Here is a 20,142-nt window from a genome sequence, read left to right on the forward strand (position 1 = left end):
CAACATCACTGAATTGCCTCATTTTCTGCACAGCAACAACTGTGGCTCTGGCGTTGTTGAGGGCATTTTTACTCCTTATTTGTTTTCCCAAAGCATTCTCAACACCTGCCATTTCTAGAACAATCCTGACAGCGCCTCCAGCAATGACCCCAGTTCCAGGAGAAGCCGGTCTAAGCATCACCTTTGCTGCCCCGTAATCTCCATCAGCTCTGCCATATTGTTTCTCAAAAAAAATTAACAAAACAGATGGCATGAGAATACAGTGTCTATAAAATATTCAAACTGAGTTTTTATCTCCTGTTTATACACATAATGGCTCTAGATGTCATATGTAGGTTTCCGGCATAATCACAAGTAATCTGACAGGAGAATAATTGGGAAGGACTCTGACCTCTGTTATATGCAGAATCTAGAATTTTTTACTTATAGTCATGCCTGGTTAAGCAATATTTGAATTAAAAGTCATGCAGTTTTTGCTTCCGAGAAGTGGAGCAGCAAAGGTTTCAATATGCTCCAGTGAATGATCAATACACCAAATACAACACAAAATTCTCAATCAAAACCAACACCAAACTTCCCTCCACTACACCTAGCCTAAAAATGGAAAAAGAAGAAAGATATGACTTTGTTTATTTCAATTGGTGGGAATCTAATCATTTCAATATGATTAGACGTGCAAAATGATAATACACTTTTCTACTCAATCCATAGCTATGTTTTACCATTCTATACTCACATATTTTTTCTTTTCTTACTCAGACCATATATGAAATATATATCAACTAATGATCTTATATCATAGACACAAAGTTTTCCTCACAATGAACCCCTTCTTAATATAGTTATTGAATTGAATAGAGGCTCCAAATTAGTAACATCAATTGGGATTACTTGGCGGTTTCTGTGCCCTCGGGCAGTTTTAATGTCATTGCTTATCAAAAAGAAAAAAAAAGGGAACTCTGGATAACTTGAGATCTGTTATAAGTGAGACTATGGTCAAAATCAACTAGTCAGACACCAATTCCTTAAACTGATATGAAACGTTATGTGGGGCCTGCATCCTAGGGGCTGTTTCACAATAAAATTTTGCAACTTGGTTTGCTTACCATATCAGATGGTAAAGAATGTGGTGTTTTTATTTTTATATTTTGTTTTTTTTATTAATATGACAGATTAAATGAGCCCCAAAAATCAAGTCTCTATGGTTATTAACAAGCAATAGAGCAGTAGTTCCCGTCCTAAAAGAGAGGTGTTAGGTATAGATATTTTATGGGGTCTAGAGGAGAAGAATTAAAATTATTTGTTTATCAGATGTAATAAGATAAAACTAGTTAGTTAGGGAGAAAACTAAACCTAGATGTCCCATCCTGGGAGGAATTGAGATATCACTGAGCAGCTCAACAGGTTAGGGGAACATCCCATAAAAAATTAGAATAACCATTTGACAGTTTTTTTATAATTGAGAAATCAACTAAACTGTGTATTAATTATGTTGAGTTTACAATTACTCTGAAAGATAGATCACATTCAGGGTAAAAGAAAGGAATTGATTAAGCATATTAGGTGGCAACCTCCATTAATTCAGTGGATGAAGTTGAATTCTGATGGGTATAGAAAGGATTCTCAGTTCAGGAGTTACAGGTATCATAATTTGTGGTGATAATAGGAATTAGTATAGTGAAATCTTATCGGTACCCTTTGGAACTTGAAGCAGTGGCCTTTCAGAGTGATTTGCTCATGGAAAAAGGATGGGATATTAAAAAATCTTGAACAGAAGCTCCTTTACCACCATTCTCATTTTGATCCCTATGGAAGAATTTAGCAGCATCATATACAGAGCACTGGAATCAGGGTTTAAGGTTTTTGGATGGATGGATGGACGGGGTTGAGGGAGAGGTTATTTCTTGTCTTTAACAAGCTGATATAATTTGTTTTTTTTCCTTTTTGTCAAGGGAGTTCAATACAAGTATTTTCAGTGTGTTCCTAGTTCGAGGCAACTTCAGGGTTTGATGATTAACTTGAAGAAAAGTGAGATTATTCCAATCAATGTGCAAAGATTTTCTTCTGTTCTTAATTGTAAGGTGGGTTCTTTACCCTCTACTCATCTGGGCCTCCTTAGGTGCCAGGCTCCCAGAAAAGCAAAGACAATAAATATAGTAATCAGATACTAAGAGGGTTGAAGGGTGGCTGTCTAGCTGGAAGAGACAATACTTATCAAAAGAGGGTAAAGTTTCTTTGATTCTAAGCACATTAGTCAGTACAACTTATTATGTGTACTTTTGTCATTTCAGGGTCAGTTATGAGGAAAACTTGAAAATTTTGAGATCAAACATTTACAGGAAGGGTTGGAGAGGAGAAAAGAGATTACCACCTGATAAAAAAAGAGCAGGCTATATTGGCATCTAGAAATTTGGGGGGGATGCCAGCTCTATTGGGCAACTAGCTTTGGAAAGTTACTGCTAAGAGAGATTGTTGCTGGAGGAAAGTAGTGTGTGTTTAATATGGGAAAGGAGTGGGAGGTTGGTGCTCCGAGTTGGTGAAAAGTTCCTGATTATGGAATGGAAATGGCATTACATGGGGAGACCTTCAACACAGCAGGTTCAAGATGGGTAATGGAAACAGATTTCCTTTTGGCTTGATATTTAGAGTGGGGAAGGACCACTCATAAGGAGATTCCTGAAATTATTCAAGATTACAACTAATAAGGATACCAGGTTGGTAATTATTGGTGTTTCAAGGGTTTGGTGGATATTGGAATCTGAGATATATTAGAGATTTTCAGGATTGGAGCTAGGTGACATGATGCCTAACTGAATTACATTCCAGCACTGAATGTAAGGGTGGATGCTTTGTTATGGAGTTTCTGGGTTTAATCCTTCATAAGGAGAAAGTGATAGGGTAGGGAATGAATGTCCTGCCAAAGAGATCTGCAGTCCTAAGGCTCCTACAGAGGTATTAATCTTGTGTGGCAGCCACTCAGACTACAATTTTAACTACCAGCCGGTTAGCAAGGAGAGGGCAAATAGTCCAAACTGGTGTTGCATGCCTGGCTCACACAGTGACTCATGGTCCATGTTTCCTCTATGGAGCAGTTATCTAGGCTATCTCAAAACCTTAAAGCAAGATTAGGAGAGGGGGGTGTCTCAACTTAGCAAGTTGCCCAAAGGAAAGACACCAATGTGGCAAGCTGCCATTATGAGCATTTCTGGGGGGTGGTTGAATGCCTTGGATTACCCAATACTAGTTGTGGTGGATGTGGTAAGCACCCCTGAGGTTTGGGTCTCCATGGAGAGTCTAAAGGGCTCAGCATGGAAGGTTCCTTGGTTATCAATACATACATAAGAAATTTAGAAGGTCTAGAAGTTCTAGATTGGAAGCATAATGAGATGGTTTTGTGCTTCCTTTTCTTAGGCATTAGCATGGAATGTAGAGCTTAGGAGCTCTTCTTGAATTTCATTCAAGATTTGCATGGGGCTTGAATTGCAGTTCCTCGTTTGGGGTGTTCTCGTTATTTTTTCTAGGCAAGCATTCTCATTATATTTTATCTCACTTTTGGTTGTGCCACTTTCTGCATTTTCAGTGATGCTATTAAAATCTTCTGAAAACATTCGTTGCTTACACAACTGAGTGTAGTACTGTCTGGGACTTGATACTATGACCTTTCAGACTGCCCAGTAATCTAGCCTGTCACCAGGCCAAATCCCAAAAAAAAATGAAATACAATAAATTCTATCTATGTCCACTTTACTTGGTTCAAACTAAATTTAGCATATATCACTGCAAGAAGAAATCATAACCAAGTATAAGGCACTGTTGACATATTACCAACTCTCTGCCAAGAACACAGGAGACTTAAATGAACCAGGAGAAAATAAAGTCTGGAAGGCATCATTGGTAATATGGCATCTAAAAATTTTCTACAAACCTGAATCTTCTTCTATCAAATCATTGCTAAAAATTATCAAGGTCAATTACTTAAGACACTCACATACATTTTCAGGAGTAGTTGAAATACCCTCAAATTTCAGATGTAAATTGGATACTCCCTATAGCTTGGCAAATAGACTTACAACAAGACTTTAAGTTTTAGACACGAAAACACTGGACCCTATACGGTTTGTCATAATGTTACTTAAACAACAACAACATTTTTCCAATTATAAAAAAACATTTCTTGTTATTTCGTTTTAAACTAAAAGGATTAACCTTCAACAATTATAAAAGAAGAGATACACCCATTAACACAATCAATCTGTGCTAGGAACTAGATTAACATTTACAAAACATATATAACACAGCCACAGTATGGGGGGTACCGTGTCCATAATATGGATGGGTTTACTCAAGTGTCTATCCAAAACCTCAAGGCGTATCTAAGTAAATAGCCCCCTATTATCATTCACAGGAACCAGGATTAAATAAATTTGCACATTCAGTGTATGATTTTACATCTAACATCCAGAATTAACATTCTTATGATTGAAATTGAAAGGAACACTCCAATCAAAAAAAAAAAAAAAAAATTGAAAGGAACACCACAACCATTGGAACTTGTATATAAAAAGGTCCATTAAAAAATTTTGAAAAATAGAATTTTGTACTCTGGAAATCTCATTGAAATTGTCATAAGTCTTGAGTAGGACAACTGTTAAACTCAGCCGTTCAAATGTCAAGTGAATTGCTAAATGGTTCAACCTCAATTCCATTCCAATAATCTATTTCCAAATTAACTTAACTTCTACATGCCAACATATAACCCCACTTGGTTGCTGAGAAACTTAAGGAAAAAAAGGCCTTATGTTTCAGATTCACCTAAAGAAAAATTAAATAACCAACTCAATCAATTCCTATGCTAATCTTTTTCCAGGTCAAAATTTTCATTTTCTTAGAAACTAAACTAAACAGCACAAAATATAAAACACCAAATTTCTTTTCCACATTTGTCTCAGCAGCCAAAGGGAGGGCAAAACAAAAGCATTCATAATTCCAACATTAAATCAACCAAAAGCACAGAGCAAAAGATACAATACCTATGCGGGAACGTCAAGTACTTAGTCATGGGTACCGTAATTATATTCCGGCGAGCATTGGTGGCCGATTTCTGAACCGCCGCTATAACCTCTTTAGCTTTGCCAACACCGACACCCACTTGGCCCTGCTTATCACCCACAACAACAACAGCCCTAAAATGCAATTGCTTCCCACCCTTCACCACCTTGGTGACCCTTCTCACCTGAACCACCCGTTCTTCGAACCCATCTCGCACCTTCTCTTTCTTCACTTTGGAGCCAAACCCTGTTGATTTTTTCATTTTAGAGTCCATCACAAAGGGGTCATTGCCCAACAAGCTGACTCCACTGTATGCGGGGCCGTAGATTTCTTCGTAAGCGGCGGCAATTTCGTCCTCGGTTTCCATAGGGCCATCGTCAAAGGAGGGAGGTGGGACGAAGCCTTCTGGGGGTGGGGTGGGTTCGAAAACGACTTCTTCCTGGAGGCTGGGGTCTTCGAAGAAAGTGGTTTCGGAGTCGGCGGCTTTAAGTTTGGTGGTGGATGTGAGTTTAAAGGGGAAGACAGGAAAAGGTTTCGAGGCTTTGGATTTGGGAGTGAGGTTGTTAGGAAGTGGGTGTTGGTTGAGGACAGAGAATCGAGTTGTACGGATGGATAGTGAGGAAAATGAGGAGAGAGAGGTTGCAGAGAAGGCCATCGCCGTGAATAGGAGGAAGAAGAAGAAGATCAGTCATCAGTGGACTGCGAAGTGGGGGTCTTATCCCAATTCCCAATTGCCAGATGGACCATGGATCCATTGTTCCTACAACATGGGCCTGATGGGTTGGGTCCTATTCGAACAATTTTGGACCTCCACGTTCTCTCAACAATTTGGGCCTGTCAGGTCGCGTTCCTCTTTCCTAATTTATCCGAGAGTTGAACCACGTTGCTCTAATTTCGCGGGTCTTCCCCTCTCATATTTATCTGATTATCTCAGTTTGAGGAAACGACGTCGTTCTCGTTAATGCTACACTGCCTCTCAAATCTCAAGTGCCTGCACGTGTCAATTCTGAGCGATAGCGCAACTGCATCCGGATGGGTATCACTACCGGTAAAAAGAACACGTGTTTACTAGAGGAGTACACGTGGCATCAACAGTTCCACGTGTCAGACAATAACGCCGCCACCGTCTTCATCTCTTTCACCTTATAACATGAAAATAGTAAGAATGCAGGGAGAAGCCAAAACAGAGAGAGTTAGGAAAAAGGAAAGCAATCAGAGTGAAGTGGAATGGCAACCATGTTTATAGCCAGAAATACCATGCTCAACCTCTCTAGAGAATTCCCTCGAAACCGTTCAATTGCTCTTAGATCTCCTCGCAAGGTCTCAAGGGTCTGCTTCACCTCTGCTTCCAAATCTTCTGAGGTATACACACCTGCACTTCTGTCATTGTTTATTGGTTCAAGGGTTTTATAGACTTCTTTCTGGAAGTAATTTTCTCCCACTCGTTTTTCGGTTTTCAGGGTAGAAATGCAGCAGAGGAAGCAAGAGAAAACGGTTCTAACATGGAAGGTCGAGCGTCGGAAATGACCGAGAAAGCAAAAGAAAAGACGAGAGAAAGCATGGACAGAACAAAAGAACAAGCGGAAGAAGTGAAAGACAGAGCAAAACAACGTGCGGAGGACATGGCAGAGAAGGCCAAAGAAGGAACCTATAAAGCAACGGAAACAGCGGAAGAGGCGAAGGAGAAAGCGAAAGAACGTACGCGTGAGATGAAGGAGAAGACGAGCGACATGGCGGAATCCGCAGCGGATAGGGCCAAAGAAGGAACGGACAAAGCAACCGAAACAGCGGAGCAGGCAAAGGAGAGCGCGAAAGAACGCGCACGAGAGGCGAAGGAGAAGACGAGCGACATGGCGGCATCGGCGGCGGATAAGGCCAAACAAGGAGCCTCTAAAGCAACCGAAACAGTGGGGGCGGTGGTGGATAAAGCAAAGGAAGGAAAGAGCAAGGCGGCGGAGACGGCGCAGAATATAGGGGAGAAAGCGAAGCAGACGGTGCAGGGGGCATGGGGAGCAGCAAAGGAGACAACCCAGAAGATCAAAGAGACTGTGGTTGGCAAGTCGGAGGACAAGGGCAAGTCCGCAGAGGACTATGTGGAAGATTTGAGGAGGCCCGACGACAAGGACAAATCAAAATAGGGCCTTCTAATTTTAATTTGCACATCACACTGCGACTGATTTATGCCCCCTGCGATGCATAAGAGCTTATTACTGTTAATGGCGTTGTTATGGTTTGAATCTAGACTATATATTATGACTTTGCTTCAGCCTATGTTTGTTTCTTGAAAAATGTCAAAAATTCTTTTTTTGTCCCTAAAAAAGTTTAGGAAAAAAGTGGAACTTTTTTGGTTATGAGTGGAAAAGTTAAAAGGGAAAAAAAATGTAAATAAAATTAATTGGAAAAACATAATCATGTTACACAATTTTTTTTTGGTTCTCGTACCTAAATAATTTATCATATTTATCATAATAATTGAGTGATTTTACTTGACATGTGCTATGAAACTAATTTCTTAATGTCATAACAGACTCAAAAGGAGATGAATAAAATAAGTCTTTACAAATCTAAAAACATTTCATCCATAAGTTTTTCATTATTCATAAATTTTAATATTAAAACTTCAAGTATAATTGCCAAAATAAAAATAATTTCCCTTATAAGCTAAGCATAAAAAAAAGTTTATTTAATTATTACATTTAATTGACAATCAAAGCTTGAGTCTTTTTAGATAAGTAAAGAAAGTTCGAGCTATATTCACATCACCAATAAAAATTTAATATGTTTTCACATAAAATATATCATTCATACCTCTAATCTTAGTAATTTCTTCGAACAACTAATTTTCTATATAATTTTAAAAGGTTATTTCTATCGAGAGTCACAACAATTACATTCATTTTGACTCTAATTAACCTTAATTTTTTATTTATAATGTTGACTTTAGTATAAAAAATAATGGATACATCTGAGAAAGACGTTTTAGTCATCATTTCCTTTTCAACAAAAACAAATGTTTTAACTCTAATATCATGTTATGATGGTTCTAAAAGAATTGTATCAATTCACATTGAAATTTTGTTTTCAAGTCCAACAAAGTTTTTTATTTATTTATAATGTTGACTTTAGTATAAAAAATGATGGATACATCTGAGAAAGACGTTTTAGTCATCGTTTCCTTTTCAACAAAAACAAATGTTTTAACTCTAATCTCATGTTATGATGGTTCTAAAAGAATTGTATCAATTCACATTGAAATTTTGTTCTCAAGTCCAACAAAGGTTTTTTTTATTTATAATGTTGACTTTAGTATAAAAAATGATGGATACATCTGAGAAAGACTTTTTAGTCATCGTTTCCTTTTCAACAAAAACAAATGTTTTAACTCTAATCTCATGTTATGATGGTTCTAAAAGAATTATATCAATTCACATTGAAATTTTGTTCTCAAGTCCAACAAAGTTTTTTTTTTTTTTTCTTGTACCTGCAACAAGACATACTATTGGTTAATCCTTTCCAAGGAGAATAGATAACTTATTATAATTTCTAATGAGTTGAGTTAAGATTTTTTGGATGTGTTTATTAATATCATACAAAACAAATATTAACAAAATTAAAGTTCAATTTTGATGTCCATATAGAAACTTATAACTTTACATTATATACTAATTTTTTTATTCCAATAACTCAAAAATCAACAATAGGCGAAAGGAAGAATAATAATTATTAACTCACCTTAGTGTAACTCATTTTTCACTATATTTACAATAAACAGTTTTTTTCCCTCAAAAGCAACCCAACAATTGCATCAATTGTGAATGCAAAATTATCAATGTTATTGTATCTTTCAATACTTTTAATTATAGGAGTCATGTTTCTAAGTACAATCATCTTTCTTAATATTAAATATAGAAAGCTAAATAAGAAAAGAACCATATACTTACAGAATCTATAAACCTAATCTCTCCATATATTCATGGCTACTTTCTCTCTTGAGATTTCCCTACTTGTATTTTTCAATTAAACTCGAGATCATTGATTCAAACTACATTCTTATACTAAAAAGCACTTCGTCGACCTTTGTTGTTAGTCTTTCATTTGGAAAAACACTCATGTGATAATTATGAAGAATACAATATGCTAATATCATATCAGCTTGTGTGTTAGTAAGGTATTGTGGCTCTATCCCACAAGCTATTATTGGAAACCTTTTTTTCAAAACACCAATGCCTTTTCAATTGCATTTCTTAAAGACCAATGTTGAATGTTGAAAACCTCTCAAGCATGTTTTGGTCAATGAACAATATTACTCTTTTAAATGGTAATAAATGTTTCTATATGAGGTAAGAAATTTAGTTTTTAGTTGAAAACCCACATCAACCAAATAATATGTAGCTAAGAATAATAGATAAAGCATGTTTCTTATTAGTCATGGTCACTTGAAATAATAAGTTATGTTATTATCAAATCACTATTAATAACCAACTTATGGAATAATCAATCTATCAAATTATCTTATTAGTGCATTATCTAGGATTCTTCTGTTTGATGCAGATCCTTCCCAACAAGGTGAAATATATCTGAACTTCATGTCAAAGGAACATCTTACTAAAACATTTTATTTTGGATCATACTTTCACCTTCAATATCTTTGTGAAACATCATTTAACACTTTCATACAAAAATGTGACCCATTAATCGCACCTATATAACACTATACGGAAACAAAATCATTAATTTATTTTAAGATATAAATAATATTCCAATGATGTTTACTAGTGAAGAAAGTGTACACCTTAAATTAGGATCAAAATTTCATATTATCCTTGATTTCTTTAGGGCACTTCAATCCATTGGATTGCTTTAAGAAGATATTATCTAAAAGTATTATAACTCTAAGAACTTGATGAAAATGATGACTAACAATTTCATTAGAATGTTAAAAATAAAATTTTATAATTCTATTCCTTAAATTATGACCAACAATGTGAAGGAATTTAGCAATTTGTTCTTCTACATTACTATGTACACTGTTTCTAAGAGGACTTGTTCCTCAAAAAATGTTTACTAGTCTTGTGAATGCACCCTTTACCATGCATAGTTGGTTATGAAAATCTTGATGTCCTTGCTATAAGTCTTTCCATTAAAGCATGTTGCTCATAATCTCTTTTATCGAAGATTGATCTCTCCAAATAATTTGAGTTATAATAAACTAAAACAAGAACTATTGCATATTCAACACATAGCTACACAAGTTGTAATTCATATTCAAAGCCTTTGCCACTCTTCTTTACAAGTCTTCATAGCAAAATAACAATCTAAATTATTTTAGTTATTACACAAGCAAGTACAATTGTAAAAATATAATTAAACTACAAAATCAATCTATTCATCCATTATAAATTTTCCCATAAAATGGACTTTCCATAAACCAATTTGAGGTATGAATGCTACAAAGGGAAGAGAACTAAAGTGGACTCAATAACCAAGAATTACTCTTAGCTTCTATATATAACAATGCAATAGCTATGTGTTTAATTATAAACACATAACCACATAACCAAAACGTATCACAAAATGGAGAGAAAAGAGTTAATTAGGATATTCCTTTTGAAAATGAATAGCTAGTGGGGCCATAGTAATGAGAATATTACTAATTAAGTTGTAGAACATTTAGGATGATTTCTCCTCAAATTTTTATAGTATCCAAACAAAAAATAAAATAAAATAAATAGCTCCTCTGCTCTTGTGACAATGGACTTTCGTACTTATTACAAATGCAAATATAAAGTAGACATAAAATATGAATATAAAATGGTACCAAATCTTGTACGGTCTTATAGTGAAAAAGACAAATGGTAGGTAGTTCTTACTTATCACATGGGTAACAATGATGACTTCAATTGCATGTCATGAGGTTGTTCAGGGAGGCTTCACTGCCAAGGACAAGGTTTCTGAATTGGAGGATGTACAGATTTTTGAATTGGGTGCTTGCATCAAAGACTTGTACTCACTCGGCAAAGGTAACAATTGGATCAGTTCAATAAAGGTGGTTATGAGTGGGTGGTTTGAATTGGACTTCATTGCCGAACCATTTTCTAAAGGAATTGGACTCTCTTATAGGAAGTTGGCCACGCAGGTGAAACTGTGATCAAGGTAACAACAGTGGAATGTTCTCTCACTATTTATGTATATGTTGGGCATATTTTTGCTAAACATAGTTTCAATTAGTAGTACTAAATAAATATTATGCTCGCTAGAAATATCACATTTGGCACCCTAATTCACTTTTGTTATTGTTGTTTAAAAAATGTACAAATGATTTGAAGAATCTAGAATGTTAGGGTCGATGCCTAAACTCAATGTAAAATATAAAGGAAAACACACATAAATGCAGTTATTATTGGTAACCGTTTCATGGAAGTACTTCAAGATATATAGATAAAATCTAGGACGGAACTAGGCATTGCCTAGTAAGAGCATACTAGGACGGAACTAGGCATTGCCTAGTAAGAGCATATGCCCCCTTGAAATTTTGAAAAAAAATGTTGCTTAAACTGAATGTAAAACATAGAGGAAAACATACATAAATGTAGTTATTATTGGTAGCCGTTTTGTCGAAGTACTTCAAGATATATATAGATAGAATATAGGAGGGAGTTAGGCATTGCCTAGCAAGAACATATGCCTCCTTGAAATTTAAAAAAAAAATATTGGGATTAGTGAGATTTGATCCTTAACTTGGGCAGTGTCTAACAAGGGCACATGCCCATTGAAATTTTTTTAAAAATGTGAAATTTGATCCTTAACCTCAAATTTTTGAAGGGCTTAATTACCTACCATTAGGCTATGCAAGTTCTTTAATGATATTTTGCCCCCCTAAAATAAGTTCTATATTTTGCCCCCATCAACCTATTTTTTGGCTTCGCCAATGAATAGAATTATTAGGTTGGTATACCCTATTGTTGCCTTCCTTTTGGCTAATTACTCTCCGCTAAAAACTTTTTCTTTTCTTTTTGGTTATTTATTGAAATTTAAAATTATAAAATCTGGCTGTGTGACTCAAACAAAATGAATTACCTCTCATGGGTCTTGTCTACATTAGTGAACAATAGACAAAAGGAGAAAGGGAACTTTGAAAGCTCTTAAATTAGTGAACAATGACCATTACCAACTAAGAAGCAAACCCAATTTGAGTATGATTTTATCATGCATTGATGGTCAAAGAACCCTTTTCTTTCTTGGAATCCTTTTTGTTATTCAACCGGTATCCATCTACAAACACCATTCTATATAAATGTTGTATAAAGTGGGTTTATGCAACACAAGACCTTGTTAATGCGAGTACTCACTAAAATATTACCAATTTTATAGGCTCACAAGCTAATACAAAAAAGTAATGATGTTTCCAATAATAAATACAACAAAATTTCATAGATGTATTCTTCATTAACAACCCTATGTCAATACACCTGCATCAAAACTGTAAACAGACCCTTAAAAATCAAAGAATTTTTAAGATTAATTAGCTAAATTAAATAATATGAAAAAACCAAAAAAATTTTAAAATGCAAACATAAGAGAAATATCGGAATTCATTTACAAAGAGTAGTATCAAATTTCTATATCTACAAAATTTAGGTTTCTAGATTTCTAAGAAGGAGAAAAAAATTAGTGGTCCTTGAGAAAGACCTAGATATATAAAATATTAGGGTGTAAGGTTTAAGAGAGGAGTTTAATTTATATTTGATTTGAAGACATGGAAACGAACATATTCGTTGGATTTGTAGAAAGTATTTCATTCATGGGAACTTGTGTACTCGAAGAAAATAAGTTATCAAAGACCCTAGAAGATGGTTTGAGTGATGGCGGGTCATCGGTTGTCAGAGGCCTCCTTGATGAAGAGGAGATTAGGTGAATATGAGATTCGATGAAGAAGATATGCGAGCCCTTTAAATTTTCTCCCAACCTTTCCCTATTTTCTTTAGTATTTTCCTTTTTATTTTTTTCCATCTTACTTTTCATATCATGCAAATATTGCAACATAAAAGTAATAAATTAAAATAAATATTTTTTTCACAATTGGTTATATCTTCTTTCTCCCTTACTTTTTTTTTTCTTATACCCATCAACTTAACTACTCAATATCAATAAAAATAAACATATCACTTTAATAAATTAAGAAAAATTTTAAGTTAACATCATCAAATAACTTTAATATTTAAAGTAAGTATTAAGTAATAAGTTTCAAATGAACATTCTAAGTTAACTTAAAATCATCTTAAACTATCGAACGTTAAAGTTTTACTAAATATCCTCTAAACAATATTAAAAAGAAGTTGTAGATTGTGCGGATAGAGATATAAACTCAAAAAATAAAAGAAGTGGAGGGAAAAAAATAGCGATTTTGCAAATATATACCTAGATAGGATTTAAGTGAATTGAAAAGTAAATTAGTTGGAGGGGATGAAAACGTTGAGTAAATCTTGAAGGCTTAATGGCAAAAAGAAGATGCCATCATGTATATTCTATTTTAAGATTCTCATCTTTATGGATTTTTTATTTTTAATGTTACCATCATATCATTCCCCAACAATTTTATTTTATTTTTTTAACTTCAATAATTCTTTATTTCTCTAAATCCTTATTCACTTATAAATATTAAAGTTTTTTTCAGTTTTGACAAATGCCCAAATGGAATGTCTTGAACTTAGGGAGCCCTATTTAAGGATGACAATGAGACGAGTTTTTTCGGATACCTGCCCCGCCCCGTCCCTAATGGGACGGGACTTAATTTTAATAAACGGGTTTAGGACGGATATGCGATTTTTTTTAAAAAACTAAGGGCGGGTTCAGGTATTGTCCCATCCTGTCCCATCCCGACCCGCCCCGATTATATATAAAATTAATTTTAAAATTAAAATTAATTTAAAATTTAAAATTTTATTTTACTATTTTTAATATATAGATAATAATAATTTTTTTTCGTAAAATAAGTTATAAATAATATAATAATTTTATTATTTATAAAATATATTTATTTTAATATAATTAAAAAATAATTTTTAATAAAACTATATATATATATATATATATATATATAATAAAATAAATAAATATATATATAATAAAATAAAAAAGTTAATGGGACGAAAATGAGAATTATTTTTAATAAATAGGCGGGGTAGAGATGGGACGAGCTCTCCCCAACCCGCCCCATTCCTAGCCCTGTTTTCATTATAAAGGCATGTGTTCGAATGCAAGGCCAAGTACTGAAGTACATCCAAGCTTCCAAACGAAGCAGTACCTAGGGGTCTGGCTGGCCCAGGCCTGCCTCTAGACTTGGGCTAGGCAGGCTCAAGAGGCCAGACTCATGTACCCAACACAAGATATATATGTATATATATATATAATATATTATCTACATAAATTAATGATTTCCTAATGTGAAACTAAATTCATATGCATTTAATTTTAATCCGATTTGTAACTATCTGTTTCGTGTTATGTGATGTGAATTCTGTTTGGGCTAATCCCGCTTTAAATAGGTACACATATCCGACAGGCTAAACTGTAATTAATACGGTACACCGCTTGGGTGGGCGTGATTGGACCGGATGATGGAATGCCAAAATCAGAGCGGTAGATGTACTTGATATCAAGGTAACATAAATCTGTAACCCTAGGAGCGGGGGAGGACCGGAGGAGAGACATGGAAGAGACGGTGGGGGAAATAAACGGGTAATAGTGATGATGGAGAGGAAGTAGTAGTGTGGTAGCGGGTACGGTAAAGGGAAGTAGCATGAGGCATGATGGACCACAAGTACAGAGTATTGTAGCCCTCCCCTCCCAGGCTCCCCTCACCCCAGAATAGAGAATAGAGAACAGAGAGAATGGGGGTTGGCAAAGGGGGTGGGGGCAAGTGTGGGAGCAGTTGGGCGAGTTGCAAAGCCTTAACGGACAGCAGCGTCACCCTCACACCATCTCTCTGCGCTCTCCCCTCTCTTCCGTTACGTGGTTGGACTTTGGAGGCACGTGCCACTTCCCCCTCTCTACATTTCTCTCCCTCTTTTCCTTCCACAACCCAACAAATTTTTTTTTGTTTCTTTTTTTCAAGACTTCATTTGGGCACCCAAACTGTGGCAATCGAACGGTCGGAATTGCCCTTCACATTTAGCTCGATTCACATCTTTAATGAGTCAACTCAACAACTGCTTCGGGGCATTCTTTAAAAGCTCACTTTAAAATTCCCTGTTCATACGAAAATTTTCTTTTAGTTTGACTAATAATGTAAAGAGAATCTCATTCTTTATTAATTAAAAGATTGTATTACATGTATAGTATGTAAAATGTTAATTAAGATATGGTGTTATATTATCATCATTTTTTATCGAGGTATATATCTTATTTAAATAACAAAATTATAAGATGAAAGTTTTGGGTTTACTTATAGACATCAAAATTTTTAGTGAATTATCATTATTAAATTGGTCTTTAAAATAGTCATTTTTTAATTCAATAAAATTTGGGTTCGATGATTGATGAGTCACGAAAAAATAGAAAATGTTTCATAAAACTTCTTATAAAATAACTCTACATGAGAAATTAGACTTAACAAAAAAAACATGTTTTATAAAATTCTCCTACAAATTTAAGAAATAACAAAAATATTACATGCATAATATTTACCTTTTAATATATTCACTCGGAAACAAGTCATTTGTAATTATTTATTAATCTCTAAAATAAAATAAAAAATAGTTTTGATAAAAATTTTATTTTGCATTTTTTTCTATAACTCTACTAAAATAATTTTCATAAAAATAGATCTTTGTTATAACTAGTAAAGAACTTTGTTAGTGGCATGATATTTTGCTTATTTCTACTTTAATTTCCTTCTTGCCCTTTTCGCTATTTTACATGGGTTTGATCAATTTGGTTGATGGGTCATGTTCAAATGTGTAAAAACTCAATGAGAACAATGAATAAATTATTATTTTTAATTAATATTTAAGTTTTTTCATTTATTAATTCATGAAATCCTTTTTTTACTTTCGTTCCATCACCTCTTATCACATAGTAAAATGATAAAATTGATGGTGTTAAATGCTAGAAAAGGTGATAGATATTTTACCACTGGTGCCACCAATATTTTACATTAATTTATGTACGAAAGGATTTTAAAGATTTATTTACTCCACTAAAAGTAGAGAATAAGGCCATTTTCTTCTTAACCCAAATCCAATCCAATATTTGGGTGAATTTGAACAAACATTTTCATTACTTATATTGAGTTTGGGTTATGCCTAGGTCAAAGTTCAAATAACTTGAGCCTAACTCAAACCCAATTTAATATTTGTATAATATCTATAATGTTAATCATATGATAATATTTGTTGTCATTTTAGTTAAATTATATATATATATATATATAAATTTATTTTACTTTTCTATTATAATTTTTTTATTTAAAAAAATGATATTGAAGTTATTTATTTATTTATTATTATTATTATTATCTTCAACTTTTGTGTCCTTTATCATTTAAATTTTAGTATAAATGAATATAGAAAATTTTAAAAATCATGTATAGATTTTGAATCATATAACTCAATTAACCTGACTAATCAAGTGTAACCCAATCAACCTGAGTTTAACCCGATTAACCTAAATCTAACTCAATCTTCCTATTTTCAACCATAATTTTAAAAAATAAGGTTAAATTGGACTTGAGTTAAGTACCTCAGATTAAACATCGAGTTGGATTAAATTTGATTTGATTATTTCTTAATTTAGGTTGAGTTTGGATTAGTGATCAATCTAACCAACCCTTGCAAATTGTAACCCTAATAATATGTTTAATTATATATTAAAAATGCCTTGAAAATTTTCCAATTCACAAGAGAGAGAAAGAAAGGAAGTGAATATTGCATCCTTCTTCCAAATATCATGTTCATTTCAATAAAGTTTTTTTAAGGTTTCTAAAAAGTTCTATTATCTTGTAATAGTTTTAGGTGTTTAAATTTAATTTTTTTTTATATTTCGATTTTATATATTTATACTTAAATCTCGTCTTTATATTTTCTAAATTTGGTCATATACATTAAAGATTTGGATTGAAAGTTAAAAAAAAATTATGATTTTTAAATAGAAGAATATTTTATACTCTAAATGACAATATTTTCATCATAAATGTGATGAGAAAATAAGAGTAGATTAAAATTTATGGGCACATTAAATGGAGCTTTAATACAAACAGACAAGCCTGACACCCAAATTGAAATAGAAGGTGAATTGAAGGAAATTGGGAGAGTGAAGAAAAATAAAGGGTTCAAAATTCAAAAGGGGACAAGGGGGTGTTACAGCTACAGTTACAACCAGGCTTAATCTGGCACAGCCTGGCTGGCGCATAGGATGATAGGAGCGAGTTGGGTGTGAGAAACGAGTGCAGAGGGGGGCAGGATGGTCCTTTCGGAAAAAACGGACGTTGGCGATATCAAGGAAGGGGCGGCCAAATGGCAGAAATGATGTCAGGAGAAGAGAGGAGAAGAGAAAGAAATAATAGAATAGAAGACTCAGGAGAGAGAGACATGAAAGTGGGATGAGAGAAGAGAGAGAGGACAAACAGAGAGAGGGGGAAAGGGTATTGCTGAGGTCTGACACAGCCACCACCACCCATTGACGACCGCCACGCCACCCTCTTGGGCCGCGCTGCCGCCGCCGCTGAATTCAGCATCTCCCTGTTGGTCCTTCACTTTTGCTCCTTCGTTTTTCTTTCCCCTCCCTTCCCCCTCTTCTTCTTCTTCTTCTTCTTCTTCTTCTTCTTCTTCTTTTCAATTTTCTGTTTCTGTTGGTGATTCTTTGGAATGATGATATGATCAGTCGAATCGTGTGAATTCCGAAGTGGGGTGGGTGAATTGATTGGTGTATTGGCTATTTCACGTATAGGAGGGGTCGTCTGGGTCGTCTGACGGAAGAAATGAACTGGGGTTTCAGTTGTTTATTCTCCCATTATCCTCTGGGTTGGTGAGATGGGACGGAACCTAAACAAGCCCATTTCTTTATGGTCACTGTACTTTCACTGAACTGGTTTCCCCGAAATCTCTTCCCCGGATTGAGACCTCTCCTTTGTGGACTTTGTCTACGTGCAATAACCCGTACACCTCCTCTCCCTCTTTCCCTTATGAAGTTGCAGAAGAATTAAATAAATAAATAAGCAGGTGAGATTTTTTTTTTTCTTTTTTTGTTTTCCCTCTCCTATTCCCCAACCTGCTCTTAAATCCTTAATAGAGCGGAGAGGATGTAGGGAGTGGTGCTGAAGATCTGAAGAGATTGTGTTTAGATTGAGAAATATTTGCTTCTTAATTTTGGTTTGCTTGTTTTCAGAGTGGAAACCTGGTTTTGTGGTGTGGGTAGGTGGGAGCGAATCTGCATGCACAAGGTAACCATCGCCGTTGTTTTCGACCCTGTGTCCATTCTCCAAACCTAGAGAGGGACACGTTGGTCCCAGACGCAAACCAAAAACTGAAACGCCTCGCAATTCAGTAGTTTTCAGAACCTGCATGCACCATTATAAAGGGTAGAAGAGGTGAAGAAACCCAAACTAGAAACAAGATAGACCAGTTCGAGAGAGGGAGAGAGATGCAGCAAGATAGAGATAAAGGAGGAGGATTGGAAGACGTGGATCCTCCAGATCGGCGATTGAAGCCAGCGCAATCCGAGAATCAACAGCAGCAGCTACCTCAGAAATGTCCTCGATGTGATTCTATCAACACCAAGTTCTGCTATTACAACAATTACAGCCTTTCTCAGCCTCGCTACTTCTGCAAAACTTGTCGAAGGTACTGGACTCAAGGTGGAACTCTAAGGAACGTCCCCGTCGGCGGTGGTTGCCGGAAGACTAAGCGCAAACCATCCGCTTCTGGCGACAATTCGCGCTCTCAGTTACCAACCCAACAACAGCAACAAAATTTAGCCGCACCGCCGCCAAACATCATATCTACAAATTCTGGTGTAGCCGTGGGGCCAGCTCTGAGGATTGCAGAACCAGCCAACTTATCTCCGGCACCAGCACCTGCATCTGCACCGACGCTTTCTTCTGTCAACCCTTACTATCCTGCTGGGGCTTTCTTATCCTCTTTACCAGCGATGCGTCCTCTCAACCAGCCACAGCCACAGCCCTTCAATCAACCAGTCAACGTGGGTCGCGATTTTGGAGGTTCTAATTTGGCTATTTTACAGGGATTCAATGTTCCTTCTTTGGGCTCACAACAGCAGCAGCGTCAGCAGGCAGAATTCTACCAGATGGGTAATAGAGACAGGAACATAGAAAGCTTGTATGGTTCTGGAGAAGACTTGATTCAATCAAGCAGGCCTACTGGACATCAGAATAATTGGCATCAGACTTTCATCAACCCTACCGCTCCAGACTCCAACCTTTGGAGTATCGGCGGTAGCAGCAACAACAACAGCAACGCCGCTAGCTCGTCCTTCAATCAAAATCACTGGGCTGATCTGCAGGGATATGGCCCTCCTCCATGATATTCTTCAGCCTTGTCAATCTCTCGAGCTCTAGCTAGCCAACAGACAGCATAATTTTCTGGACTTTTTTCTTCTTCTTTTTTTTACACACATAACTATTGAGTACCTGCACCTTTACCTGGTTTGCTTGATTACACAGGGTGGCATAGGGTTTGATCTGGTTGATAAAGCAGCGTGAATTTGAGAGGTTTCTGTTATGTGGGTATTCATGTAAATGGGGGAATAGCGGCAACACCCTTTGTTCTTATCTTCTTATAGAGATTTTATGTGTTGTGTTAGGTTGTTTTGAACTTTTGATTAAAGTTATATGTTTGAGCTTTTGTTTGGTTTGCTTTAATTCATCTTTACTGCTTTAGAGCATAGTTGTATATTTATATCCCAGTTAAGCAATAGCTTTACTTTGTGGCTAAATTAGGGTTTATGGCGTGCAAAAAGTTACAAGAACTGGGAATAGGTGAAGAGGATGCATGGATAGGCGAGCTTTTGTCCTTGTAGAGTTGATGGCTAGACAAGATGGTTCGTTTTTATGCATGTGGGTTTCAATTCTGCTGTCCA

General features: G+C 35.4%; 2 protein-coding genes and 1 pseudogene across 4 annotated transcripts; 2 read left to right on the forward strand and 1 right to left on the reverse strand.

Moving 5' to 3' along the window:
- Positions 1-4,525: 4,525 nt before the first annotated feature.
- Positions 4,526-5,709, reverse strand: LOC100264070 (ribosomal protein S5 pseudogene; annotated as a pseudogene). Its single transcript, NR_165661.1, is given in 1 exon segment — positions 4,526-5,709. The product of NR_165661.1 is annotated as a ribosomal protein S5 pseudogene (transcript).
- Positions 5,710-6,213: 504 nt separating this feature from the next.
- On the forward strand, positions 6,214-7,315 carry LOC104880479 (uncharacterized protein ECU03_1610). Its single transcript, XM_010657137.3, has 2 exons — positions 6,214-6,411; positions 6,510-7,315. Exons 1-2 carry the CDS (start codon positions 6,277-6,279, stop codon positions 7,185-7,187), a joined length of 813 nt encoding a protein of 270 aa, XP_010655439.2. The 5' UTR covers positions 6,214-6,276; the 3' UTR covers positions 7,188-7,315.
- A 10,187-nt stretch (positions 7,316-17,502) lies between these two features.
- LOC100246919 (dof zinc finger protein DOF5.7) lies at positions 17,503-19,924 on the forward strand. 2 transcript variants are annotated; one of them, XM_002274014.5, is made up of 2 exons: positions 17,503-18,266; positions 18,433-19,924. In XM_002274014.5, the coding sequence occupies exon 2, from the start codon at positions 18,688-18,690 to the stop codon at positions 19,585-19,587; it is 900 nt and encodes a 299-aa protein (XP_002274050.1). In that variant the 5' UTR covers positions 17,503-18,266; positions 18,433-18,687; the 3' UTR covers positions 19,588-19,924. The 2 variants fall into 2 exon arrangements, with proteins under 2 accessions (XP_002274050.1, XP_019077995.1); XM_019222450.2 differs by having other exon boundaries at positions 17,503-17,788.
- The last annotated feature ends 218 nt before the right edge of the window (positions 19,925-20,142 follow it).

This window comes from Vitis vinifera, chromosome 10 (assembly GCF_030704535.1).
Source record: "Vitis vinifera cultivar Pinot Noir 40024 chromosome 10, ASM3070453v1".
In the NCBI taxonomy this organism is placed as follows: Eukaryota; Viridiplantae; Streptophyta; class Magnoliopsida; order Vitales; family Vitaceae; genus Vitis; species Vitis vinifera.